The sequence below is a fragment of the Ailuropoda melanoleuca genome, chromosome 9 (genome assembly GCF_002007445.2).
Source record: "Ailuropoda melanoleuca isolate Jingjing chromosome 9, ASM200744v2, whole genome shotgun sequence".
Taxonomy (NCBI): Eukaryota; Metazoa; Chordata; class Mammalia; order Carnivora; family Ursidae; genus Ailuropoda; species Ailuropoda melanoleuca.
This window is the reverse complement of record NC_048226.1, coordinates 101,056,579-101,083,942: the sequence shown is the minus strand read 5'-3', so window position 1 is coordinate 101,083,942 and position 27,364 is coordinate 101,056,579. Positions and strand designations below refer to the sequence as shown.

At 54.8% G+C, this 27,364-nt stretch overlaps 1 protein-coding gene across 8 annotated transcripts in view; it reads right to left on the bottom strand.

Annotated features, from left to right (window-relative positions):
* Positions 1 to 12,627: 12,627 nt before the first annotated feature.
* DENND3 (DENN domain containing 3) overlaps positions 12,628 to 27,364 on the bottom strand; it is a 52,371-nt gene continuing 37,634 nt past the window's right edge. For 4 of the 8 annotated variants that reach the window (XM_034668673.1, XM_034668671.1, XM_034668674.1 and 1 more), the window contains 7 exons: positions 26,511 to 26,618; positions 23,677 to 23,816; positions 20,749 to 20,903; positions 19,378 to 19,511; positions 14,712 to 14,830; positions 14,472 to 14,609; positions 12,628 to 14,236 (listed from right to left, as the gene is read on the bottom strand). In XM_034668673.1, coding sequence (XP_034524564.1) covers positions 14,036 to 14,236; positions 14,472 to 14,609; positions 14,712 to 14,830; positions 19,378 to 19,511; positions 20,749 to 20,903; positions 23,677 to 23,816; positions 26,511 to 26,618 — 995 coding nt within the window. In that variant the 3' untranslated portion in view covers positions 12,628 to 14,035. Of the gene's footprint in view, positions 14,237 to 14,471; positions 14,610 to 14,711; positions 14,831 to 19,377; positions 19,512 to 20,748; positions 20,904 to 22,191; positions 22,411 to 23,676; positions 23,817 to 26,510; positions 26,619 to 27,364 lie in introns of those variants that run through there. The other 4 variants (XM_034668672.1, XR_004627940.1, XR_004627941.1 and 1 more) reach the window with 4 other exon arrangements.

Below are 27,364 nucleotides of genomic sequence, written 5' to 3'. Positions count from 1 at the left end.
CGCGTGTGAACGCCTCCCGCTGCGACTCTTCTGACCTCTTCGCCTGCTCACCCCACTTGACGCTGGAATCGGAGCAGTGGCAACGTGAAGCCGGTGTCTGGGACCGAAGGAAGGCCCACCCCCCGGAGGACTCCAGCCATGTCTCTGCTGTCAGCTTCGAAGCCAAACTCGGACTTGGGGGAAGGTGCCGTCCCGGACCGCCGCAGCTACTCGGGACTGCTCTCCAGACCACGGTCGCTCTGTCACTGAGCAGCTTCTGCTTGTCTTCTTGGGAGTGGTCGGTCTCCGCTTCCGGATGTCACCTGGACGCAGAGGATGGTAATGCTTCGCTGCCTCAAGTTGTTTTTTTAAATAAAGAACTTTAAGATGCATGAACAATCATGCTGCAATATGAGCGTTCTAAAGCAAATATATATACATATACATATATATTTCAACATGAGACGAAGCCGTTTTTAAATAAATTACTTGAATTTTCTGTGTATTCAGAGGACTGGCTATCTAGTATCCTTGGCCGGCCTCTGGTCGTGCCATGTCTCCCAGCCGCTGGCGGCATGCGACGCAGGTTGTGTCTTGTGTCTGAGGAGCAGTGGGGCCCGTCCGCATCGGTCCCCGTCCACTCAGGAGCCCAGGACCTCAGAGAGCGGGCGCCAGGATGCGCGCGTTTTCCGTATGCTCACACATGAGGCTGGCCTCGTGAACGTGGAGCTCGGACAGGGAGAGTCCGTCCTGCTGCTGGAAGCTGCTGCTGGCCTTGACACGAAGCCCCAGGCTCCTGCGCGAGCCGGGCTGGGCATCCTTGGCAGGTCCCTGCGTCCAGTTCAACCCATCCCCCTGATGGCTGTGCGGCTGTGGGTCTCCCCGCACTGGGTCTCGGGACCCTAGTTGGGTCCTTGAGGTCACAGCGTCCTGTCAGGCCGGTGTGCTCCAGAGGGGTCTCCAGACGGCCAGAAAGGTGGGCGGCAGGAGCGTGGACGATGCGAGTGGGGGTGGACCAGTCCCAAATCCAGATGTGAAGTGAACGGAGCACGTGCCTCCGGTCGGGGGGGCCACAGCTTCCTGGGCAGCCCGCCTTCCCCCGGGGCCGGGGCTCCCAGGCGCTGCCTGTGCCCGACGCACGGGGCCTGGCTGGGACTTGGTGTGTGGGCATGAGGGGCTTACGGTGGGACCGGCATTCACAAAGCGTGTTAACGCTTGATGTCCCAGCCTTCCACTTCACCATGCCCTGAAATAACAAGGACCCAGAGGACACTTGTTTGAAGCCCCCATTGGAAGAGGAACAGCACCCCCCTCGTGGGCACAGCTGGCCCGGGGCGGGCTGCTCTCTGCCCCTCAGCGCAGGAGCAAGTGCAGGGTGCCTCGGTAGATGTCTGAAGGTTTTGAAGCCCTGGGATGTTTTGACCAGTCTTTCTTACTCCGTGGGTCTGGTCAGTGTGCAGACCTGTGAGGAGAGGCAGTGTCTTGTGGCTCGGATCAGGGTCAGTCCCCGGAGCTGCCTTCCTGGGCCCTCGCACCAGGTGTGAGCACAGAGGGCGCCTCTGCCCTCCCTCGCGGAGAGGTGATTTCAGGATCACAGTGACTTGAAACGCTGGAGTGTCTTCACATGTGTCTTAAGAGCTGCGAGGAGGAGCTGGCCGTTTGCACAATGTGGTTGCGCTCTGTGGCTCGGTGGGGGTGGGTGGAGGGGTGTGTTTTCTTACACGGTAGCTCAGGTGGACCCGGTGGGGACGCAGGAGAATGTCCCGGAGCAGGCCATCTGCAGCCTGGTGCCGGAGGGTCCTGTGACAGGCCCGTGTGTGCCTGCCGGGTGGGCTGGCAGGCATCGATGCCCGGGACACGTGGCCCCAGGGTCTGTGGGCACAGGTCCGTGGGCTGGGAGTATGGTCGGCAGGGATTCCGTTGAGGTGGTTGCTGTGTGGTGTAAATGGGCTTGTTCCCAACATAGGGTGATGTGGGTCTGACTTGCCCTTTTGTTCCCTGTAAAAGTCAACTAAGTGAAGAATCTTGCAAAGAGATGATCCAAACCGGTGCGGCCGAAGTCTGGACTGTGCTGGAGCCTGGGGCGGGGAGGGGCGTGGGGGAGGCGTCCGCGTCAGGCCAGGCTGCCTGCCTCTGCACCCCTTCGTCCCTGTTCTATTGGCAGAGCGCCGTCGGGACCTTCCCGGGGGCTGAGGGCTGGAGCGGGGGCAGGTGTCTCATCCCGCAGCGTCTGTCCCCCACCTCCGACACCCACCCTGGGAGGTCCTGGAGCCCCGGTGAGCAGCAGGCTGGGGTGGCCAGGCCCCCCTCAGAGGTGCTCAGGTATGTTCCTTAAAGGTACCAGTGTGTGGGGAAGTGGGTCTCTGACCCCCAGATCCCCAAAGGGCAACCTCTCTGTGGGGCTGCAGGAAGCAGGACGTGGTGGGAAGCTGAGCTCAGGCTGAGGCCCAGGGCTTTCTGTCCAGCCCCCCGCCTCAGTCGCGTGTGACGCTTGCATCGCGTGTCTGACAACTCGTCGAGGAGGTGCTGACTGTTCCCTTCTGAGTCTGATGGTTGCTGTGGCGGCCGGAGACAGTGACCCGTCACTGACCGGGTTTGTAAAACACCCGTTCACAGCAGACACAGGCCCGCCTCGGAAGAGACACCCCCGAACATTCCTTCCCCCAGCTGTCCGGCTGCTGCTCGCTGAGCCGCTGTCCACCCTCCATCCACCCTCTGTGAGGGCCGGGTGCTGGCAGCCAGGCCTCTGGGGAAGCTCGCTGCTGCAGACAGACCTGTGTCCGTGTTGTCCCTGCAAGCGTCCATCTTCTGCCCGCTTCCGGGCCTGGGGGCCGCAGCCCGCTTCTGAGCCTCCTGCAGTGGGAGTGCGGTGACTCGTGGGGTCCATGCGGCACAGCCCTGGACACGCGTCACATCTGGGGGCCCAGCCTCAAAGCTGCTCGTTACCTCCTCGAGGGAAGCCAGCCACCACCGTCCTGGCCCGAACCCCGAGTCTTGAGGTGGCCCCGTGGCCGGCCCATCCTCGGGAGCCGGCTGCTTCCACCAGTACCTCCGGGAGAGCTGCGTGCCCAGCCCCCAACTGCTGGGTCCCCTGGCTCTCCCCGGGGGCTGCCCGGGCACCTCCTTGTGCCGTGGATTGACTGAGACGTCTCTCAGTGACGGAAGGACCCATTCGTTGGCAATGCCTCTTGTTACGAGAGAAACTCCCCGGGCATCTCGGAACAACACTATTTAGTTCCATTGTGAACTGGCCACAGGACAACTTTTTTTATCAACTTAATTAAGTTGGGGCAGCGTAATAGCTCTTGCTGATTTAGCAACGATGTAAGTGTGTGTTAAACACATAATGTTTTATGAGGAAAAGGGACTATAAAGAGTAATACCACATATTAACTTTTTTATTAGGTGATGAAAAGTGGCCTGATGTCTGTGTGTCTGTATGCGGAGCCCTCGGTGTGTTGTTTCTTTCCAGGTACCCTGAGCTGCGTGTCCGCCTCGTTTCTGTTGTGCACCCGGTTCTGTTCGTGGAGCTCTCGGTCTCCTCACGGAGGCCAGCTTGGCCTCCCCCCGGGGCCTCCCTGGGTCTGTTTTGCTGTAACTCTGTGGTTAAATCTTAATAAACCTTTCCCTACCAGGTGACCACGTGGGTGTGTCTGAGTCACTTCCCCGCAGCCCCTCCCTGTGCCTTCCTGTGGCTGGGCTGGGGAACCTAGGCCTGCCCCACCCCCCGGGTCTCATGGTGGGATGGCAGAGCGCCCCCAGGCCTGCTGCTGAGTGTAGAGAAAGGATGGGCTCATGAAGTCTCCCCAGAGCCTCTTCCCCACCGCCCCACCGCCCAGTTCCCAAACCTGGGGGCCGTGTTGGAACCCCCAGCACAAGCCGTCTACAGCCCAGGCCCCCCCAGGACAGCTCCTTCAGCCAGAGGTGAGGAGGTCAGGGCTCTGTCTGCCTCCCGGTGTCCAGGGGTGCCCCAGTGGGAGCTCAGGCCCAGCCGGCTGGGGGTGACACCCACCCAGCACGCTGGCTATACCCAGAGGGCTGACCCGGGGCGGGGGCCCCAGGACTGTGTGGCCACAGGTCTGGCAGCCCCTCCTGTGAAGAGGGACAGCTGCTCAGAAGCTGGGCCTGCATCTCCAGCCACACAGGTAAGCAGCTGAAGCCTGAGGTTTGGGGTGCCTGTGCCTCAGCCTGGGTGGGGCCCTGGGTGGCGGAAGCTGCTGCCACACACCCCCTCCTCCCACCCCCGTGGCCCCGGAGGAAGCGGGGCGGGGCGGGGGGGGGGATTGCCCAAGGCCCCAGGGCCAGTGATACCCGAACCCAGGACGGGGCGCCGAGGAGGCTGGGCTGGGCCCGGGGAGGGGGGGAGGAAGGGAGGGGGCGCGTGGTCTCAGTGGGGCCTCTGGGGACGGGGTGGTGGCAGGAGGCTGGAGGCCCCTAGAGCTCCCCGCCGGCTCACCTTCCTGCCGCCTGGAGCCACAGCGCCCCCTGCTGCCCGCCCGGCCTTCGCCACCCTCACCTGGCGCAGGTGCCGCCTGCCGGGCTAGGGGCGGGACGGAAGACCAAGGCCCCCGGCTCGCCAGATGCGCACGTGCTGATGCAGGAACCGCACACGGGTTTGCGGTCTCCGTGTTCTGTTCAGCAAAGTGTTGGATCATCTTACACATGTAGGTCCCCCACATCCTTTTAATAAGATGAACAGAGGTTTTTGTTTTGGGGGATTCTGCTTTCTGTTAGTGAAGTTTCTGTCTACTGCGTATATCTCCTCTATCTTTGTAAAAATGCAGCACTAATTTAATTTTTCTGGGGGATGCACTTTAGGATTTTCCTGGGAAGAGTGGGACACCTCAAATAGGACATATGTAGACAAGAACAATTTATTTATGAAACGGTTAAATTATGAATGAGAGAGGTCACATAGGGCTTCCGGCTCCGTCTGGAGAACACATTGGTTGTAATTATCAGTCTTGTCTGTGCTTCCACTAACGTGGCTCCTTAACACCATTGTGTTACTTGGTTCTTCCAAACGAAATGGAAAGGAGACTGTGTTACAATTTTTAGATCAGGAAACCACTCGGAGACCAGAAGGCGGACACGCAGGGTTCTAGTCCAGGCTCTGAGAAATGATAGAAAACACGCATACACTCAGACAAGAGGAGGGATCCTGGAAGGAAGGGAAGCCATCAGACTGAAGAAGGAAACACAATCTGAAGTGCTCACAGGGTACTTTTGCAAAGGGTTGGGGAGGCACTGAGTTGGGGGACGGAGGGTCCGTGGAGAGGAGGTTTGCAGGCAACTAACACGTCCCGTAGCTCTCTGGCAGGAGGGGACGGCTCGAGGACCGACCCTCACCCTCGAAGCTGCTCGAGCGGCTACAGGAGGCTTCGGACATGGCTGGGCCTGCACAGTACGGAGGGAGCGGAGATGGGGCATCATTTTGTTCATTTGAACACTGCCTCGGTAATACATGTAATCGAGGATTGATTGTGATTTGTTTCTTTGATTTCAATTTTTTTTTTGCTTTAAAACTTAGCTTTATTGAGGTATGATTTACATGTGATGAGATTGACCAATTTTAAGTGCACAACGCGATACGTTCGGACAAGCGTGCAGTGTGTCCACCACCGCAAGCGCGATCTCTAATGACACGCACACTCACACGGACGGCCGGGCAGTTCACGCCTCGGGGTGTGCCTGAGGGAAACGAAGACACACGCTCACGCTCCCACAAAAACCTCCACCACGCATGCCCACGGCAGGGTATCTCGTCCCACCGAAGAGTTCCCTTGTGCCCCTCCGTAGGCCCCCCCTCGCCCCTCGTACCAGCGCGACGATCACGGATCTGCTCGGTGTCACGTAGACCCGCACAGTGTGATTCGTTTCTCCTGGGGCGTCAACGTTTTGAGGCCCGTGTGCGCTCAGGTATCATGAATTTGCGCCGTTGTCGTCGAGGGTGATCAGTACCCTGTGTTTAGCCCCAGGACCGCCGACTGACGTTCGGGTCCTTCCACCTTCTGGTTCTTTCACTGAAATGGCCGCGAACGCTGAGCATGAGCCTGCGTAGCTGTACACGGTCCGTTCTCATACGTCGCCACCGGGGAGGGACCGCTGAGTTGCGTGTGACGTGCATTGTTCATGTTACAAAAAGCTACCAGCCTTTCCTGGGGGCCCCACGACTGCAGCCCCAGCGACAAGCGAGGGCTCCGGGGGCTGCGCCTGCTCTCCAGCGTCCCGGCCGGGCCGGCTTGTCCCGTGTTGGCCACGCCGGCCGCGCGGCGCTCGGGCAGGACTACCCCGGGGGCTCCGGGCGCTCTCGGAGGCCCAGCGTCTCTCCCGTGCCTGCCGTTTGTCCATCTTCTTTAGTGAACTGTCCAACTGGACTTTTTGTCCTGTTTCTTAGTGGGTTTTTCTTATTCCTAGGTTCTTACGGATACAAGTCCTGCTAAATATTTAGTCTGGGAGAGAGATGTGTGCCTTGTTCTGAGCTCAGAGGGAAAGGCCGAGAAGTACGGTGTTCACGGCGGGGCTGTCGCGGCTGCTCTCGAAACAGCTGGAGCTCTCGCTGTGCGCGGCTGGCCGGGAGCTTCCGTCCTGAGCGGACGCGGGATTCCGTCCGGGCTCCTTGTGAATCTGTTGAGATGAACGTGTGTTTCCCTTTCTGAGTTTCTTCAAGCGGTGAGTTACATCCCGGGCTCGAACATCGGGCCCGTCTTGCATTCCTGGGATGAATTCCCTTTGGTCATAGGTAGTCTTTTTACTTATTGCTGGATTTGAATTTCTAAAATGTTGCTAAAGATTTTAATGTTTATGAAGGGAAATTCTTCTGGGTTGTTTTCTCCCTTTGTAATGTCTTGTCTGGTTTTGGTAGCAAGGTAATATTGGTATCATAAAATGAGATAGAGAATGTTCACTCCTTATTTTTATGAAAAAAATTAGAATTTACACGTTTTCCTTGTGTGTTTGGACGAGTTCGTCAGTGAATCTTTATAAAGATTTGTGTATTTGTTTTAGAGAGAAAACATGTGAGGGGGGGCTCAGAGCAGAGAGAGAGCGAGAATCCCAAGCAGGCTCCACACTCAGCACAGAGCCCCGCGCGAGGGCTCGACGACCCTGAGATCATGACCCGACCCAAAACCAAGAGTGAGACACTCAACCGACGGAGCCACCCAGGTGCTCCCGCTGGTGAATTCTTTATGAAATTGTCTTCATGTGAAGGTTTTAAACTATGGGTTAAATCTCTTGATTAGAAATGAGGCTCTTCAGGCTATTTCTTCTGGAATGAGCTTTGTTGGTACACATGTTACCATTCCAGCCCAGCTGTCAAATTTATTAGCATCAAATTCAAAATATTCCCTTACATCTTTTTCAACAGCTGTAGGATCCATAGTGATTTTCTTGTTCTGGTTTTTAATTGAGGTGAACTGACTACGGCGACAGGCACAGTGTGCGAGTTCTGACACACGCACACCCGACTAACGGACACACATTCTGCACAGAACATCCTTTTCACTCCAGAAAGTTCTCTTTTGAAGCCTTCCAGTTTGAGCATCCTACATTCACATTGATTAGGTATCGGGCAACCACCTCTATGAATTCGGTCACTGTGGATTAGTTTTGTCTGTTTTGGACTAAATATGAGTGGAAACAGAGGCTGTAGCCTTTCTGCCTGGCTGCTTCCACTCAGCACACCGCTTCTGAGAGTGGTGCACACAGCTGTGTGCGGAGTGGGCCGGTCCACATCCGTTCTCTGGGTGATGGGTGTTTCCGGTGTAGCGCCATCACAAAGAAAGATGCTGTGAACACACACGTAAGAGGCCCTTTGCAGACACAGGTTTTCATTCCTCTCAGGTAGAAAACAAGGTGAGGGGGACACCTGGATGGTTTGGTCGGTTAAGCGTCCAACTCTCGATTTTGGCTCAGGTCATGATCTCAGCGTTGTGAGATCGAGCCCCATGTTGGAATCCCTGTTCACAGGGAGTCTGCTTGGGATTTTCTCTCTCTCTCTCTCAAATAAACTTAAAAACAAAAAATGAGGTGTGGAATTGTGGAGTTGTATGGTAGGTCTGTCGTTAAGAAACTGGCAAACAGGGGCACCTGGGTGGCTCAGTCAGTGAAGCGTCTGCCTTCGGCTCAGGTCATGATCTCAGGGTCCTGGGATCGAGCCCCACGTCCAGCTCCCTGCTCAGCGGGAAGTCTGCTTCTCCCTCTCCCCCTGCCTCTCCCCCTGGCTGTGCACTCGCTCGCTCACTCTCAAATAAATAGAATCTTAAAAAAGGAAAAAAGAAAAGGAAAAAGAAACTGGCCAGCAGCTCTCCCGAAGTGGCTATGCCAACTTTACGCAGCAGTGGATGACCGCCGTCATACATTTGTTCACATCCTCATCTGTGTTCATTATTGTGACTCTTCAATAGAAGCTATTCTCATGACTATCAGGTAGGATTTCATTGTGGCTTCATGTCTTTCCTTAATGACTAATGATTTTAAGCATCTTTTCAAGTTGGCATCTACATATCTTCATTGGTAAAGTATCCTTTGCCCAGTTTTTACTTGGGCTGTTTGCATTGATTTGAAGAAGCTCTTTATATGTCATGGCTGTCAGTCCTTGTCAGATCCAGCATTATAAATATTTCCTTCCAATTTTTTATTTCTTAATGATGTATTTAATGATGTACAATTTATCAGTTTTCCTGTCTAGCTTTTCTTGTGCTTGCTCTAAGACATCTTTATCTGTACCAAGGTTGAAAAGACATTCTTTTAGTTTCTAGAAGTTAGAGCTTCACATCTAGATGAACCACCTCGAATTAAATTTTTTGAAGTGAGATTAGGGTTGAGCTTCTTCCTATTTCCATGCATTTATCCAGCTGTCGCGGCAACTGGGTATTTGTTGAAATGATTTCCTTACTGGATGGTCTTGCAGTTTTTGTCAACGATCAACTGACTGTACGCTTATGTCTCTGGATCCTACATTCTGTTCCATTGATGTTTATGCCCCCAGTCTTACGTCTTAATCACTGTAGCTCTGGGGGGAGCTTTAAATCACATAGCGTGAGTTCTCTAGCTCTGATCTTTTCCAAGGTTATCCTGACTGTTCAACTTTGCATTTCTACATGTGCGTGCACACCTGTGCGTGTCAAATTGTCAACATACATAGTTTTAGATTGTGTTGGGATTTGGATTGGAATTATATTGAATCTGCTGGGTTGACATGGAGAGAACTAACATCTTTACAGTATTTAATCTTCTCATCCATAAACACAGAGCACTTTTTCATTTATTTAGGCCTTGTAAAATTTCTCTTAGCAGTGTTTTTGAGTTCTCAGTATACAGGTCTAGCACATCTTTTTCATTAAATTTATTCCTATTTGATGTGTTTTTAATGCTATTGTAAGTCGTATTTTTACATTATCCAATTGTCTGCTGTTAAAATAGAGAAATGCAATGATTATTCTATATTGACCTTGTATCCCACAATCTTGCTGAATTTGCTTTAAAGACCCTTAAAAGACCCTTTAGGATTTATGTGACCAATAATGGTGGCTGTGAGTAAAGACAGTTTGTCCTCCTAGTCCAATCTTTTAATCATTTATTTTTGCCTTCGTGCCAAGGCCAGGACCTGCGGTGTGGTGTGGGATGGGGGATAAAAGTGAGCGTCCTTGCCCTGTTCCGTCTTAGAGGGGAGCAGCCAGAGAGCTGCCGTCAGGTGGGACATCGGCTGTCAGGTGGGACGTCAGCCGTCAGGTGGGATGTCGGCCGTCAGGTGGGACATTGGCTGTGGGTTCCCGCAGGTTCTCCGAGTCGGCCTGAGGAAATTCCCTTCGCGGTTTGCTGCGATATTTATTGTGAACGATTATTTTATTCTGTCAGTTTCTTCCTACATCTGTTGAGTTAACCACTGTGGCTTTTCTCCTTTATTCTGTTAATATGTGGAATTTACAGACTGATTGTTGAATGTTAAATTAACCTTGCATTCCTGGGGCAGGCCCCACTCGGTCATGAGGTATTGCCCTTTCGGAATGTTCCTGGATTCAACTGGCTAATATTGTGTTCAGGAATTTTGCATCTGTGTTCATGAGGGGAACCAATGTGTACTTTTATTTTCCTGTAAGATCTTTTGTCAGATTTTAGTACGGCATCATGCTGGTCTTCTAAATGGGTCAGGAAGTGCTCCCTATCCTTCTGAAAGAGTTCTGTGGGCTTCTAGGATTCCCTCCTTAAGAGTTTGTTAGAATTCGGTAATGAAGTCCACAGGGCCTGGGATTTCCTGTGTGGGAAGGTTTTTGACTAAAGTCAGTTTCCTTAATAGATGTAGTAAAGATTTTCGGTTCTTGCATTGCTTTCCTATAATTGTTTCTCAAGGAATTTGTACATTTCATCAGATCGATTGCCGTAACACCGTTCGCCTGCTGTTTTGATGTCTGGAAGATTTCAGCCTCTCTCTTGCTCCTGAGACCTGTGATTTGTGTCTGCTCCTTTTCTCTTGATTGGTTTTATGAGAGTTTACCGATTAGTTTACAGAACCAACTTTTGGTGCTCTGTTGATTGCTTTCCATTTCATTGATTTTGGTCTTTATTTTCCCTCCTTTACATATTTTGGATTAAATATGCTTTTATGTTTTTCTATAGTCTTATGATGGAAGTTTAATTTTAAACCTTTCTTCTAATAGAGGCGTTTAAAGCGAGAACTTTTCTTCCAAGCACTGCTTTAACTGCATCCTACGAATTCTGTATTTTTTTTAAATTTCCTGTGTGATCTATTTATTTGACCCATAGGTTATTTGGAAGTAATGTTTAATTTCCAGCATAACTTTAATTTGGGGATTTTGAGGGAATTGTTGCTATTGATTTCTAATTTAAGTTTGGTGTGGCCTGAGAACATATTCTGTAAGATTTCAATCTTTTCACACTTACTTTATGGCCCAGCGTATGCCCTAGCTTGATGAACACGATGTGCACTTGAAAAGAAGGGGCGCTCAGCTGTTGTGAGGTGCAGCGCTCTGTAATGTCAGTTCGCACTGGCAGGTGGAGTTGAACCTTCTGTGTCATTGCTGAATTTTTGTTTACTGGCTCTCCCACCGAGAGGGGTGTGCGAGTCTCCTGACTCCTAGTGTGGGCGTGTTCACCCCTGTAGTTCCACCCTGTTCGCTTCATGGTCCTGAATCTCTATTAAGTGCATGTACCTGTAGGATTATTATGTCTTACGGATTAATAACAGTATCACAGGGCACCGAATTGCCTTTTTAGCATTATGCACCCTGGAGTTGGAGTCTGTTGTCTGACGCGAATAGCGATACCGCGACTGTGCCGTCTGCCTGGCGTGCTTGTTCAGCTTTCACGGCTCCCCCTCCCCCCTCCCCACGTTGGTGTATTTAAAGTGCATCTCTTGTAGACGACGTGTGTCAGTCTGTGGCTTCTTCCAAGGACGCCTGTCGCTGCGTTTAGGGCACGCCCTAATCCAGGATGACCTCATCTTGAGATCTCTGGGGCCACCCCCACAGGCACTGGGGTCAGGACACGGACTGGCCTTTCTGGGACACTGCAGCAGCTGTCGCGTGTTTACAAGCTCTGAGTATTTTCACAAGTGCCCAGCCAGGCAGCCTGGCAGGAGTAGTATCTGGGCTCTTCTGGGCCCAGCAGTGGAGTGCCCCTCTTCGTCACCACACCAGCCCAGGACTCCGTGGACTAGGCCTGGACTAGGGTCCCTGGTCCTCTGCCTCACCTAGAGCCCTGGGCCACCTCTCTGTTCCAAGTCACAGAAACCCAGAGCTTTGGAGTCCGGTGCACGCTCAAGGTCACGCCGTAGCTGAGCGGTAGCCGCACAGGTGAGACACCAGTTCCCGAGGGTCTGAGCCCCTTACCCAGGGGATTCCATGGCAGTGCGGCAAGCAGTACAGACCCTTCCAGGCAGCAGACACAGCCGGGCAACTCCACCTGGCTTTCCATCCCAGCCCTCCCCAGCCACGCAGAGAAAGTGCCCCTTCATCTTCCTAAGGAATCTTCTAGAAATGGACAGAAGTCATGCGCTCACTTTTAATTCAGATGGTTCCGAGGTTGTCATTTGAGAGTGGCTGATGCGTTCGCATCTTCAGAGAGCAGATCGTAAAGACGGTACCAAGCGATCACCTGTACGACGTCGGCAGTACCGGGACAGGGTAAGCTTTTGATCGGCGTTACAGCCTCGTGCCGGCAGCCCAAGCAAAAGCTTTCTTCTCGTGTTTGAAACACAGCGCAGAGCTGAAATCGTGTCAAAGTAGACTGGCTTCTTGTTCAAGATAAACACTGTTTCGTTTTGGTACCAACTTAATTCAGGTTTCTGAAACCAAGGCGAGGAAGGCATCGTCTGTGTAGTGAATCCCAGCTCTTCTGGGGCTTCCCGTGACACATCCTTCTTCACGGAACCTCCTCAAAGCGCAGAGGAAACACCGAAGGCACAAAGTGCCCTTTCCATTTTAACAACCACCACCGGCCACTCCATCACTGTCAAGTAAGATCTTGGAAATTATCACCAAGAATAAAAGGAATGAAAATTCTGCTTTAAAATAACTTGATGCGTGCTTAGAATCAATCAAGAGCAAATCTGAAATGGTCCTGTATTATTTTATAGCTCTCTCCCACCAGTGAATGTGGGGAAGGTAAGGAGACAGGACAACAGCGTTTAGGAAACAAAGAATTTATTATTGACAAGGTGAAAATATCTGGTTACGTGTGGATTGACATTAAATAACTTAGGAGTATTTCTGACAAGATTTGACCGTAATTTTTCACGTGTTTACAAAAGTAGGATTCAACCTTCTGTCCTTTTCTTTGCTATGGCCGAGTCTTCCTTCTAGAAGTCAGGAACTCACCCTCTTCGTAAGCGTAGTCGCGGGGGCATGAGGCTGCCCAGCTGTTCTCTGCACCATATTCCCAGAACACCCCAGAATGTGGGTCAGGGATCTGGACCTTGCAAGATGCTCAGGTCCTGCGACCTAGCCCAGGGCCTGGTCAGACCTTTCGTCTGGAGGTTCTGGATGCTACTGAAGGTCGGCCTGTCCTGGGGGCCTGACGAACACCCCCCGCAACCTCTCATGGCGAGTGAGGTCTGGCGCGGCGGCTGAGCTCATGGGGGGTCTGTCGGGGACGGTGCTCTCGGGCTGCTGCTTCCACATCTGGTAACTAGGTCAAAACCTGCTTGCTGGACACCGAGGGAGGAACAGCTCAATGTTATAGCAAAAATGTGTAAGAGGTCTTTTTTGCAAAAACTTGTTTATAGCTGACAAGATCATCTCCGGTTAAATAATACAGCACCATCTACGAAGGTCCTTCTGCGTACAGGAGGCGGACGGTTGAGGTGCCACGTGAGTGTGCGTGGCAGCAACGTCACTAGAAAACTCGATGACAAATGCTATTTTAGGTGGAACTCTTCATTGGTGATCTTTGGTAGCAAAGTCTCTTTAGGTTTCTTCATTTAAAAACTTGGCATTAGTTAAAGGAAAAGAAACCCAGAGCTTGCGTCAGCTCGCCCAGCTGCCGTCCAGACACCCTGAGCACAGCGCTGTCCCTGCCCCGTCCCCTCCTCTGATAGGGCACAGCAAGGGCAGGCACAAATCTCTTCAACCACAAAGTGGCCATTTAAAAAGCATCTCCTCTCATAAACTTCGCTGGAAACAAGGGGCCAGCCTACGGCTGGAGGTCTCCTGCAGACCCGACGCTTACTGTATGCCGGTTGAATGAATGAAATAGAGGAAACGCACACCAGACCTGAGGTCTGCAGCTCAGACGTGATTTGGCTACATCACTTCCCTCAGGCTCTGGTGCTGGTCCCTAGTCATGGGTTCTGGAACTTTCTAGACAACACCCAGGGTAACTTCACAACAGAGCCTATTAGCAAGTTGATCCAGCCACCTGCCTGAGAAGCACCCCAACCTGACACGCTGTGGGTACGGTTCAGTCAGGGAAGTCCGACACACGCCGCCCCCCCCCCCCCCCCCCCCCCGCCAGGCCTGGAGTGGCTCCCCGGCCAACCTCCTCCGAGAGCACCGGCAGGGGCAGAACATAGCCTGCTCAGCCCGTTCACCCACATCTACTCAACCTTCCAGATGGCGATCTTCCCTTCCCCCCTGCCTGACCCACTCAGCACGTATCTGTCCTCAGCCGAGCACAGGGTCTTCACCGTGTCCATGTGGGCCACCAGCTCCTTTTCCACCGTCTTCTTCTCCGCGTCGATCACGTAGATTTTCCCTTTGGATTTCCCCTGTGACAAACCTGTGCCACCTACCCAGATCTGCCAGGGAGAAACGGGGGGGGGGGGGCGCGTTGGCCACACGCAGCCCAGCTCAGGAAACAAGACCCCCTGTAGGTGTGCTTTACCCGGAATACTGGGTGGAATGGTGCACCCCCAAATCCAAGTCCTTCCTGGACAGGCCTCGAGTGGACGAGGCCAGGGCAAGAGCTGGAGCTGGGAGGGGAGGGGAGGGGGGGAGGGGAGGCCCTGGGGGAGGCGTGGCTCCTCGCCTTACCTGCTTCTTCACCCTGATCATGCAGCTGACCTCGGAGCAGTCCTGAAGGTGAACCCTCTGAGGGCGCTGGGTCAGGTCCTTCAGGCTCCAAACGTAGATGCTGTCGAGTCCGGCACACGCCGTCCAGAGCTGCTCCTGCTGAAACGGAAGTCACGGTGTGGCTGGTGGCGGCGCACGGCTCCGGGGTGCCGGCGCACGGCTCCGGGGTGCCGGCGCGGACGGCGCTGCGGGGACACGTACCTCGGGCAGGAGCTGGAAACTGAGGAAGGAGGCGCTGGTCTCCTTAAAGTTCTCGCTGATCTTCAGCTCCTGACAAAGGAGTCCGCTCGATGTCACAACCACGATACTGTTCCCTGTGCCTGCAGGACGAAGGGGCTAGCGTGAGGGACGGGAACGCACCCGGGCACAGGGATGAAACAACTGGAAACGTCATCCGTGCACCCAGCTCCACATGCGGCCCGCACTGGCGCAAGCCGTGCGCTCCCAGCGACCCCCATGGCCGTCAGCCCTGCCGGTACCGACGAGGAGGCCACCCCTGCAGCCCCAGCGAGGACACGGCAGCTTTGGGAACCCTTCCTGCCCCATTGTTCTGGCTCTCCTATCCCCTGAAGCCACAGGCAGTCCTCCCCCTGTCGGGGATGAGCATTAAAGGTGACAGTGCACACGTCACTAAGTGCTTCAGTGTCTGTGAATCACTCAAGTTAAATGTCCTCCTGCAAACCACGAGTTGCCCCAGCTGGAGAGCTGCAGGTGGCCGGCGTCGGCACTGCTGCGAGGCTGGAAAGGCCAGGCTGCAGGGCAGACCGAGGGTCGTCTTTCTTTTTTTTTTTTTTTTTTNGATTTTATTTATTTATTTGACAGAGATAGAGACAGCCAGCGAGAGAGGGAACACAAGCAGGGGGAGTGGGAGAGGAAGAAGCAGGCTCATAGCAGAGGAGCCTGATGTGGCTCGATCCCATAACGCCGGGATCACGCCCTGAGCTGAAGGCAGACGCTTAACCGCTGTGCCACCCAGGCGCCCCGAGGGTCGTCTTTCTGAACGGCACACGTGCCGCGAGGCTGTCCTTCTGTGTTTCCTGCCTGTGCCCCCTGCCCCCAGCGCGAGGCCACTGCGCCAGCCTCACAGACATGGGGACAGGGGGGTGCAGCCTCGGGGAAGCGCCAGCTGGAGGCAGAGGGAGGCGGGAGCCCCCAGGTGTGCCTCTCCGGCTTCGTGTCACAGCCCAGCGCGCCACAGGCCCCGACACTCAGCCTCCACACAGAGGACGTGGAAGCTTAGCTGGGCTTTCGGTCATGGAAAGCGAGAGCGGCCATCACATGTCTCTTTCCTGCTGCTAAGCTCAGGTCAAGGTGGTTTTCCTGAGACCTCAAAAGCAAAACGTCATCCTGCAGACGGCCCATTAGCCAGATACGCCATTACCCACTTGGACTAACCCGGGAGGCCCTTAGGATGCTGCGACTGGTTGGGAACACTGGGCGCGCCCTGTGAAGGCACTTCTGCCCCCAGGGCCCCCTCATTGCACTGGACACAGAGCCCCAGAAGGGGCCCCGATAGGACAGGGCATGGGACAGGGCAAGGCCCAAGAGGGGCACGAGCAGCGGAGCAACAGAGGAGGGCTACGGTCCCCGACACTCAGCACGCTGAGGACGATGGCGCTTTGGCCTCTCGCATCCCGTAGCCGTTAGCGAGCTCTGCAGGGGGAGGGTAGCATTCCGTCTCACGTTTCAAATGAAGACACAGACTCCAAAGTGACCAGCTGTCTGGCGGCAAAGCCTGGATCCACACCTGAATGCACCCACCTGAAGGCCGCAGCCTGAACCATGGGGTGTGGAAGGGGGAGCGTCCCTCCTAGCAAACGACCCAGCACATGGGCACGGGGTGCCCGAGCAAGGGCAGCCGGCCATGCAGCCCTGGGGGGGACACGGAGGTCTGGGGTCGCACTCCTGTTCTCTCCCTCACTGTGTAACAGGCACCTTTTAGCCCAGCGTTCGGTCAGCTCCGGTCATCCACAGTGCATCCAGGGGTGGACACACGCACACACTCTGGACATCAACCAAGGCTGAGGCGTATGGTCCTTGAAAGAAAAGCAGACTCAACCACACACACCCAGGTTTTTGCTGAGGTACTTCCTGGTTCTCGAATAAATGTGCCAGTCTATGTCACAGTCCACCTTGCCTGAGCGTCTGGTGGGGGGCCGCCGGTGTGGCTGGAAAGAGCGGGAATACCCCCCAAAAGAGGGAACCCAAAAATGTATGTATAAATTCTCAAATCCTTGGCTGACTGCTAAACTGTGTGTAAACAGAGAAGGCAAAACCGGACAGCTGGACGTTGTCGCTTCTCAAGCTGGAGAGGGTTCTTGAGGACCTCAGGCACTCCCTGCGGCCCTGAAAGAGCCATGCCTACGAAAGTGAAGAGCACGCACCAAAACCAAGCCTCTACACAGGATTAAAATGACTGACCAGTCAGTAATGACCTTCTAGAACGAAACCTAATGGTTTTTAAAGAAGGACACAATCCAGAGTCTCCTAGATGCGTCATCAACAACTTCCAGGACACAATAAGAGCCCCTGTACACGTGAAGCCCGAGGATACACGAGGACACGACCAGAACTCAATGGAAGAAGGGCCCAGAGCAGCCCCACAGATGATCCGGGATCCGGCGGAGGACGACTTCAGACCGACAATTACAAATAAACATAACAACTCACAGGAAGATATAAAGAGGACGGGTGGACATGAAGAATTTAGAAGAGAAATGGCAATTCTTAAACTGAAATGACACTTTGCTGGACAGGTCCTGTAGCAGACGGGACGCAGATGAAGAGAGGTTCAGGTGTTAACTAAGCTAAAGCAGAGAACAGGAGGAAGAACTTACAGCCGTGCCCGAGACCTGTGCGATGTATCAAGTAGCCTGATACACACATTAGAGTACGGTGTTATCATATATATTACATTCTCATATAATCGTAGAACACACACACACTTAAAATCCCAGAAGACACGGAGGAAGAGAATGGAGAAAAGAAATACTGGAGGGGATAATGGTTAGAAGTCTCCCCCACTCACGAAACTAAACCGCAAACGAGACACACAGGAAGACCTTCCCGCCGAGCATGCTGCCGTCGGACTCGTGAAAAGCAAAGACGACCCTTCACGCAGCCACAGAAACCAGACACGACGTATGCAGCCGAACAGTAGGAACGCGGGCAGACTCGTCAGGAACAAACAAAGCCACCTGACGACGGAAAGCTATTTCTGAAGTGTGGGGGGAAACACAGTCTATCAGCCTGGAACCTGCTGACAGCTGACCCCGGTCGTGAGAAACGCTAAGGGACACGACGCCAGAAGCAAACCAGGAACAAGGCTCTCCAGACACGGTAAATGTATGGGCAAAAATCAGTGAGTACTTATGCAGAAATTTTAAAAATATCTTCTGAGGTTTATCACAGTCGTAGGACTCAAATACTGCTGTAACAACGGTAGCAGAAGGAGCGGGAAGCGGTAAACAGAGTGGCTGGTGGGCCGTGAGCTGCTTACGGGACACGTGAGGGGACGCGTTGCTTAAGGTCGGCGCCAGAAGACACCGCAACCCTTCGAGCAACCGCTAAAGTAAAACAAAAAACACAGAGCTAAAAACACACAAAAATGAACTGGGTATAAAAATTCCCCTTTGCTGCCTTCTTTTAGACGGAGTGACAAAAGCAAAGAAGGACAGGTGGCAAAGGGCCGGGCGGAGGGGACAGCACCAGAAGTGAGCAGACCAGCGTGACGTCTCTGCAGGCAACGCGCACACGGCCCACCGCCCCGGCCACGGCGGATGCCACCGCACGCAGCCACGAGGGCGCCACGGTAGCACCCAGCCCAGGTTTTGGTGAGGATACGGAGGAATCGGAACCCTCCCCCAGGTGGCGGTGGTGGTGGCGGAAGAGTCAGAGGGTTTCTCAAAGGGGTAAACACAGGGTTAACCCCTGGAGGACCACGTCGCGGTACAGTCCTATAACCGACTAGGACTCAGCACACAGCGCAGGTGGCCCTGAGCACACGAGGCTCGGGAACGGGCGGCTACGGCAGAGCCCCTGCGGCGGCGGCAGCGTAGGGAAGGCTCGGGGACAGGTGACGCAGCCCACAGCGGCAGAATCCACCACGGGTGCCCTCTGAGCAGGCACTGCCTGGAAAGGAGCGCAGAGGAACTTTCTGCCGTGATGGAAATGTCCGGGTCATTGGGTGGTTATGTGGTGTACGCTTTTGTCAAAACCCAATGAATGACACTCAGTTTGTGCATCTTACCATATGTAAAATACACTTCAAGTTTAAAAAATGGTGTTCACGACCATCACCCTGGCATCTGGCACAGCCCAGGGAAGACGTGAAAGTTCGGACGACGTTTGCGCTCTGGGATGCTCGCAAATGCAGGCCCTACGCCCCCAGGCCCAGCCTCTGCACCTCCCTGTCCCACCCGGGCAGGATGCCCAGCCCAGCTCCACAGGCACTCCGGCCCCACGTCTGTGTGGAGGCGCACCCTGCAGGCCCTGCCCCGCTCGCCCTGGGCTGGGGACATGTGGGCCACACACAAAGTGCCATGACCACAGAAGGCTCCCGGAAGGAGCAGTGATGACTCCTGGGGGCATGTGGGCTGCAGTCCCGCTCTAAGCAGGGCCCAGCGAGAGCAGCGTGAGCAGGAGAGAGAGAGAGGCAGCGGGTAGAAGGGTGGCTGGCATCCCGGCTGCCGGGGAGGAGGGAGGCCCAAGGAGCCGCAAACACAGGAGGGGAGCAGGGAGCCAGCGAGCACAGAGGAGGGGCTGGAGTTGGAAGGCTGGGAAGGTGCATGGCCAAAGAAATAGGCCATGAGCTTGCGTTCAGTCCCCTCTTCCTAGAGCAGGGGACGGCAGGGGACGGAGGACTTACAGCACCACAGGTGGCCATCATGCAGGCTGATGGACGAGAGCCTGCCGCCGGGCAGCTGGAACCTGCTGGTCACGCGCAGGGAGCTCACGTTCCACGCCAGGACAGTCCCGTCCGCGCTGCACGAGTACACCTTGCTGGCGGTGTGGACACACAGGAGTAAGTGTGGCTTGAAGAGCACAGAGTTACGTTACCTACAGTCCAGCATCCAAGCAAACACCATCCACGTCCACGGAGCGGTTCGTTAGCACGTAACCAAGGCCGTGGGGGAGATGGTTTTCTGAGGGTGCCTCTCCTTGCCCCGCGGTGTTTGCTGCCGGCTCTGGAGAACTGTAGCACGACTGCTGAGTCCAGCCGAGCTCGTGACCCAGGGCGAGAGCAAGCACGCACTGTCGCAGTGCAAGGTCACACATGAGCCCCGTGTCGGCCGCTAGCGGCTGCAGGAGAGGGGTGTGCGCGAGCCAGTGCCATGCGCGGCCCCTTCACCTCCTGAGAGTGAGCAATTTCCAGGTCAGTGCCTTATGTTGAGCCGGGCCCCACTGAGGACAGCACCCCTCAAACTCGGGACGAAGAGGTGGGGGAGAGGGTTGCATGGAGGAGAGCAGCAGAGCTGGGGGTACCCGCGCCCCAGGCTGGGCTGCCTGTTTGAAGTCGGTGACCTTCGTGCGTCACATGCTCACGGAGCCTGCCCTTCCTTCACAGAGGGAAATGGGACCCTCCGCATTCTCCAGTCTCCCCAGGGCACCCACTGTGTGCCAGGCCCTGTTCTAAACACAGGACACGCAGCAAAGACAGAACAGACAGGGCCTGCCTCTGAGCTGACGTTCTTCATACGGCAAAGACAGTGAATGAAGCAAATACATCTTATGGACTGAACTGTATCCCCCCAAAAAAGAATGCTGGAGTCCCAACCGCCAGGACCTCGGAGTGCAAATACTTGGAAACAGGGCCTTGATAGAGGCAGCAAGTTCAAGTTATCGGGGTGGACCCTAATCCAGTATGACTGGCGTCCGTGTCCAAAGGGAAATTTGGACACAGGAAGCACTGTGTGAAGACGGAGAACCGGAACGACATGTCTGCAGACCGCAGGTTTCAGGCTGACCCCCAGACAACCAAGAGCGGGCGAGGAAGGCCACCTGCCAGTTGCCACCGACCGCCACGCTTACCCTGCAGTTGGCCTACGGGAGAGACCTGCTCCTCTGTGCTCAGGACCAGAAACAAGAACGTCGCCTGACTTGGCTCGTGACAGACCTGCTCGCTCTACACGGCCGGCCTGGCCCCGCAGGCAGGCGCCCACGACGACTGAACCCTTCCCGCTCGGGGCTCCCCCACCGCCCGCCCAGGAGCCCTTCTCCCAGCGGAGCCCAGCGGTACCTGGGCGTCCCGTGCTGGACAGCCAAGCCCGTGACGCCAGAGCGGTGGTCGGTCAGCTGCTTGTTGCAGGACATGCTGTGGACGTTGAGGATGTAGATGACCGAGTCCTCCGAGCCCGCCCACACCTGGCTCTGCTCCGCCATCGCCATGCAGTTCTGATGGCGGCCAAGGAGAGACGGCAGTCACGTCTCGGCCGCCATGCAGTCCTGTCCTACAGCTCACCGCCCACACCGCCCCTCTGCCCGACACGCGGGCGTCCCGTGAGCCCCGGTCACGTGCTGCTCATGCACCAGTATGTAAACTTGTTATGTGTTTTCCTTAAGATTTTATTTATATATGACAGAGAAAGAGAGACAGCAGCAGAGGGGGAGGGAGAAGCAGGCTCCTCGCTGAGCAGGGAGCCCGACGTGGGACTTGATCCCAGGACCCTGAGATCATGACCTGAGCCGAAGGCAGACGCTTAACTGACTAACCAACCCGGGTGCCCCAGTTTTACTTCCTTTTTAAAGATTTTATTTATTTGTGAGAGAGAACGAGAACATGAGTGGGGGGAGGGGCAGACTGAGTCACCCAGACACCCCTAAAAATTGGTAGTTTTAATTTTACCAATAAATATTCCCATAAGTTAGAAAAGGATGCTAGCTTACTAATTTCAGAATTAATCACTTGAAAAAGCCCTTTCTTGGGGCGCCTGGGTGGCTCAGTTGGTGAAGAATGTGCCTTCGGCTCTGGTCATGATGCCAGGGTCCTGGGATCGAGTCCTGCATCGGGCTCCCTGCTCAGCAGGGAGCCTGCTTCTCCCTCTGCCTCGCCCCCCCCAACTTGTGCTCACGTTCTCTCTCTCTCAGGTAAATAAAATCCTAAAAAGCTTACTTATTTGATACCAAAAAAAAAGTATGTATTTTTAAAAAAAAAGCCCTTTTTTTGAGGCATGTACCTGAGAACTGGTATCATTTTAGTAAAATGTCTTTCTTTAGTGGCCCAGAGATGTCTGAGAGAAACTGCCCTGAACCTCAAATTTCAGAGGATGCAGCATTTTCTTGAGATAATTATCTGGGTTTTTTTCTTGTTAAACAGTACAGAGAGTCTCAGCGAGACGAGTATGAAGGTGTTTTCACGTAAGTGGGAGAACTTACTGCTTTACCTAAATGCTACCTGGCCTGGCTGGGAGCAGCAGAGACGGCCACATGATGCAGGTTTTTGATTTTATTTTAACTAGGATTTTAAGTTATTCTGTTATTTAAAAAATCTCTGAAATGCACATAAGATTCAACAGGAAAAAATCAAATTTAGAATAAAAAATGATTTCTTCAATTTCTTTTTTTTTTTGTTTGTTTGGTCTCAAGCATTATTAGACCTTAGTAACTATTTTATCTTGAATCCTGGTACTTTATCATCTGAGGCTCACTGTGGGTTATGGGGGTAAATAATTTAACCTCTTACTCTCTTGCTCACGTGAGGTCTGCTGCTCACGCGTGAAGAATGGGTCCAGCCCCCAGCAATATGCGTCTGAATTCACGGTATTTGTTGTTCACAGCAGCTCTGAGAGCTTAGACTGCCCCAGATGGCCACATTACTTTTACATGACGGAATGTGGCCACAGAGGTTGGTACGCAGTGGTGCTGAACTAACTAACTCCGCTAGGCTGTTCTCACATCACACCTGAAAAAACAAGGTTTCACGATAAAGGAGGAAGCAGTGAGGGTTTCCCTAGCAACACCTCTTGGGACAGCGGCTTCTTTTCTACTCTCAGAGCGTCCCGAGCAGATGAATCCCGCCAGACGGCTGGTGGGAACATACTCTGAGATGGGGGACAGTGTGGAAGAGAGGCACCAGGGTCACCGAGCTGACGTCAGGCCGCGGCCCCGGAGCAGCAGCGCCTTCTCACCTGCAAACACCAGGATGCAAGTGAAACGTGCCAGGCGCGGCCCCGGGGCCTGCAGGCGCCTCGCCGCACAGCGCGGAACGTAAGCCACGGTTTTCAGAGCTCTCAGGGAAGCAGAGCTGAGTGCGCGTCCCGCTGCCCGCCACGGGTCTTACATAGGACCTTGGATTGAGGGGGAGGGGGCTGTTCTGGCACGAACTAACGTGATCCGCTTTATCTAATTAAAAAGTCACCAGTTTACGGTGCGCCTGGGTGGCTCAGTTGTTGAGCGTCTGCCTTCGGCTCAGGGCATGATCCCGGCGTTGTGGGATCGAGCCCCACATCAGGCTCCTCCGCTGGGAGCCTGCTTCTTCCTCTCCCACTCCCCCTGCTTGTGTTCCCTCTCTCGCTGGCTGTCTCTGTCTCTGTCAAATAAATAAATAAAATCTTAAAAAAAAAAAAAAAGTCACCAGTTTACAAGCTCAGACCTTAACGTCATGCCCACGTGCGTTAAACTTCTCTTGGTTCTCAACCCAAATATGTTAAGATCACGCACGTGTCTGCTTGGGATTGGGAACGTGGACATGAGATACGCCGCATTCGGGTTCCAGGCCGGGGGTGGGGGGTGGCTAAGCCACTGACTGCTCTTGAGAATAAGAACATTCACAGGACAGGGGCGCCTGGGTGGCACAGCGGTTGGGCGTCTGCCTTTGGCTCAGGGCGTGATCCCGGCGTTATGGGATCGAGCCCCACATCAGGCTCCTCCGCTATGAGCCTGCTTCTTCCTCTCCCACTCCCCCTGCTTGTGTTCCCTCTCTCGCTGGCTGTCTCTATCTCTGTCAAATAAATAAAATCTTTAAAAAAAAAAAAAAAAAGAACATTCACAGGACAGACCAGGTTCCCGTCTAGCGAGAAACCTCACCATCCAACCTCCTGTTTTCCGCACGGGGCGATGCTGTGGGGTCACGTGCATCCCACTGCCATGCACAGGTGGACGCGTCTGTCTCTCCAGAGCCCACAGCTGGATCTGGGGAGCCGCACTGGAGGGCACTGGGTTTACTCACCAATTTGGAGGTGCCCACTTTGAAACAGTGCTGGTGGATCGTCCAAGAGGAAGCGTCAAACACGGTCACCTTGCCTTCGTTCAGAGCACACCACAACTTGGGGTGGGCGTCCGCCACCTTCTCTGCGGGGTCCAGGTGCCCTGAAGAAGGAAGCACGCGGACGTGTTTTCCAGGGGAAGCCCTCTGGCGCTCCAGCTACTCGGGTACCGCCTGAGCCGCGGCCGGGTGCCAGGCGCCGAGCCGGCCGGGACGGGAGGGAGTGCAGCGGGAACCACCGTGCCCGCGGGGACACGCCGGTCTGACCGGAGGACCACGCAGGCAGCGGGCAGGGCGCCCGGCCAGGGCGGCTCCCCGAGCCGGGGTCTGGAGGATGGCTGCGCCGTCACCGAAGACCAGCGCCCCAAGCAGAGGGGCAGGAGTGCGGCAGGGACAGAAAGCAGGAGGAAGGGCGCGCAGAGAGCCGGGGCAGGAGCCGCCGTGTGGCCCCGGCGCACACCCCCTGCCCCCCAACCCCTGCCGACCCTCGCCAACACTCGGTGGGTCGGGCCTGCGTGTTGGCCATTCTGATGGTGGGAACATTTTTTACTGCATTGTGACTGGCTTGCATTTCCCCGACTGCACAAGTGGCTGACAGCTTTAAGTGCCACGTGGAGGGAATCTTCTCAGGGGAGGTGTCCTATCTCTTGCTCATTTCTGAACCGGTGGTGTTACTCTCCTTGACTTGAGCCTCTTGTTGGCTCTGCCGTGTTGCCAGCATCCTGTCCGAGTCCGGACTACCTGTTCGCTCTCTTGAATGTGTCCTTTTTATTTTTTTAAGTTTATTATTTGAGAGAGCAGGTGAGAGAGCATGAATTGGTGGGGAGGGGCAGAGTGAGAGGGAGAAGCAGACTCCCCACTGAGCAGGTGGCCAGAAATTGTCTTTTTCAAGTCCGTCATCTTAGTCAAATCCACCAATCTTTTCCTTCACGGCTACCCACTTCCGTACGGTTTCCTTCTCCACCCCAGGTCGTGACCGTGCTCCTGTGTGTTAGCCACTAGAAGCTTGCCCACTTCATTCATTTACGCGTGCTAGTGCCTTCCCATGCACCTTTCCGTCCACTTGGAACTGACCGTGTGTGACCTGAGGTGCCGCCAAGCTTCATGTTTTCCATATGGATGCACAATGTCCCAACGTCATTTACGGTGACGACGCTCTTTCCCTCAAGCCCCTGCTTGGTCGTATCACCTCTGTCACAAATCAAGGAAGCATAAAGGTGTTGATCTTTCTGGGGTGTTCATTCCACTGGCCTCCAGGCCCCCTTGGGCAGATACCACCCTACACACTCAACCCCACCAGGGACTGCGATGCTTTGAGGCTGGGCTTCAGTGCCGGAGGGCTGGCTCCTTGACGCTCAGGTAACCCGTGGAGTCCGGAGCCCCCACTAACGGGTTTACCAGGACTCCCCTTCTCAGCAGGTCCTGACCAGTTTTGTCCCTGTCACCCCTCGGTGCTGGCCTAGTTTCTCAGACACCACTTCCAGAGTTGGCAGACAACCCACAGGAGAAGGGCGCTCCACAATTCTTCATGGTGGTTTTATATTTCGTCTAGCCCTTCTAGATGGTCTCAGAGCTACTCAGCCCATCGTGACGGGAGGCCCGGAGTCCAGTCTGTGTTAATACAGGACACCGACTTCAGTCTAAGAACACTCATTTATGCAGATCCCACGATGAGAACTGTCTGTCTGTGGTGTTAAGAGTCACCGAGCAGCCGTGACTGGAGGACTCTGGTCTGTCTCCAGTGGGGCAAGGTCCAGGTGGGCTCTGCCCTCCTTCACGCTCAGTCTGTCACTCTGCGGGGTCCTCAGGATGACCGGTGAAGAGAGAAAACTGTCCTCTCCTGCCAGGAAACAGCTTTGGCACCGAGCTGCCATTTACCCATGGGGAACCGGTGAGCTGGGGGACAGGTGTGGGGTCAGAACCGCGAAGGGGACAGGGGAGCACATCCATGGTGCTCACCGTCGCTCACCTCACGTTCCAAAGAGCCAAAGCAAAGCGCCCGGACTGTGAGGTTCTTTTCTGCCCAAAACGAAGTCCTTTGCTTTCCAACCCGGCGAGCCCGTTGAGCAACCCTCCCGCTGCAATTCTTTACAAGTCGGACTTAAATAAAAGCATCCTCATTCCTGCTTAGACCTGCAGCAGCTCCCGTTCCTGTCCGACCTTCGTTCTGTCGCAGGCTGCGGGGAGCCAGGAGGTCTGCGGCCGGGAAGACGGCCGCACAGCCGCGCCAGATGAAGAGGACCTGTGTTGCCATGCATTCAGACACACAAACGCACCTACCACTCCTCAGACGAGATCCCGGGTGCAGTAGCTTATGACAGCAGGCGCACATTAAATGCCCCCAGCGGAAAGGATGTGAGTGCAAGCACTTTCTAAACTGTAAAGTGCTGTGCAACATGAGGAACAGCTGGGTTACAGCAGAGTCTCCATGGAGTGTCCTCCCCATAGCAGTCCCCGCGGGCTCCCCCAGCTCCGGCCTCCACAATGCGGGGTGTCCGTGGGCTCCCTGTCCCCGGCCTCCACGATGTGGGGTGTGCGCGGGCTCCCCCAGCTCCAGCCTCCACGATGCAGGGTCTCCACGGGCTCCCCTGGCTCTGGTCTTCACAAGGTGGAGCCCACGAGTGGCTACCCAGCTTTACCTCGTCGCTCAGGGCCTCACCTCAACAGGTAGAAACCCACCTGGTCCCCACCCGCCCTCCGTCATGTCCCGTCCCCCTTCACTTCGGGGCTGACCTCAAACACAAACCCGAAGTCACCGAGTGCTGGAAAGAGCAGCAGCAAGCAAGCAGGCCCCTCACCTGGGGTATAGAGCAAGACGTCGACAGCGTGCGGCAAAGTCTCTCCCGCTGAAGGGTTTATCTTGTGCTTCAGGGTTTCCGAGGTTGTCTTCGGAAACGCTGTGGGCACTGAAACGCAAGCACTCCGTTAGTCTCGTGGACTCGGAGAAACCGGTGTTCTCCCCCAGCCTGAACACTCCGCTCCCACCAGGATCTTCATACGCTTGACACCAGACGTCAGAGTAAGGCTTCCCCGTCCAGGCGGCCTCCCTCCCTTGCTGTGTGTGTGGACCGCGGGCAAGACTGCTCACATCCCAGCCAGGAAGCTGTGTGATCTGACTTCTGTCCACTCTCAGCTGTCTCCGATTACCCACCAAAGATAAGACCTAAAACATTTCTCAGTGATTACTCTCAAGACAAAACCAAGACAACTAGCCTGAGCGCAGTCTCTCAGCCTGGGCACCGTGGACGTCTCAGGACACAGTTGTGGCTGCCGTGGGGTAGTCAGCGACACCCTCGGCCTCACCAGGAGTTGCCGGTGGCACCCCGCACAGCCACAGAGGTCTCCAGCATTCCCAAATGCCTCCCACTGGGGACAGGGTGCAGAATTTCATAAAGTTTAATTTTTAGACCTCTCATCGTGAGTGGACGCCAGGCTACTGAATCCTGGATTACTGCCTTTACCTCGTTAAACTTTGCTCACCAGAGAGCAGCTCTTGTGGGTGACAAGGGGTCAGGGACACAGCCTACACAGCCCGCCTTCACTGTAGGGAACAGGGTGGGTGACACTTAAGGATGAGCTGGCAGGCTCTGGCAGCCAGCCAGGGGACGGTGTGCCTCGTTTACGAAGGGAGCAGAAGGCTTTTGCAGAAACT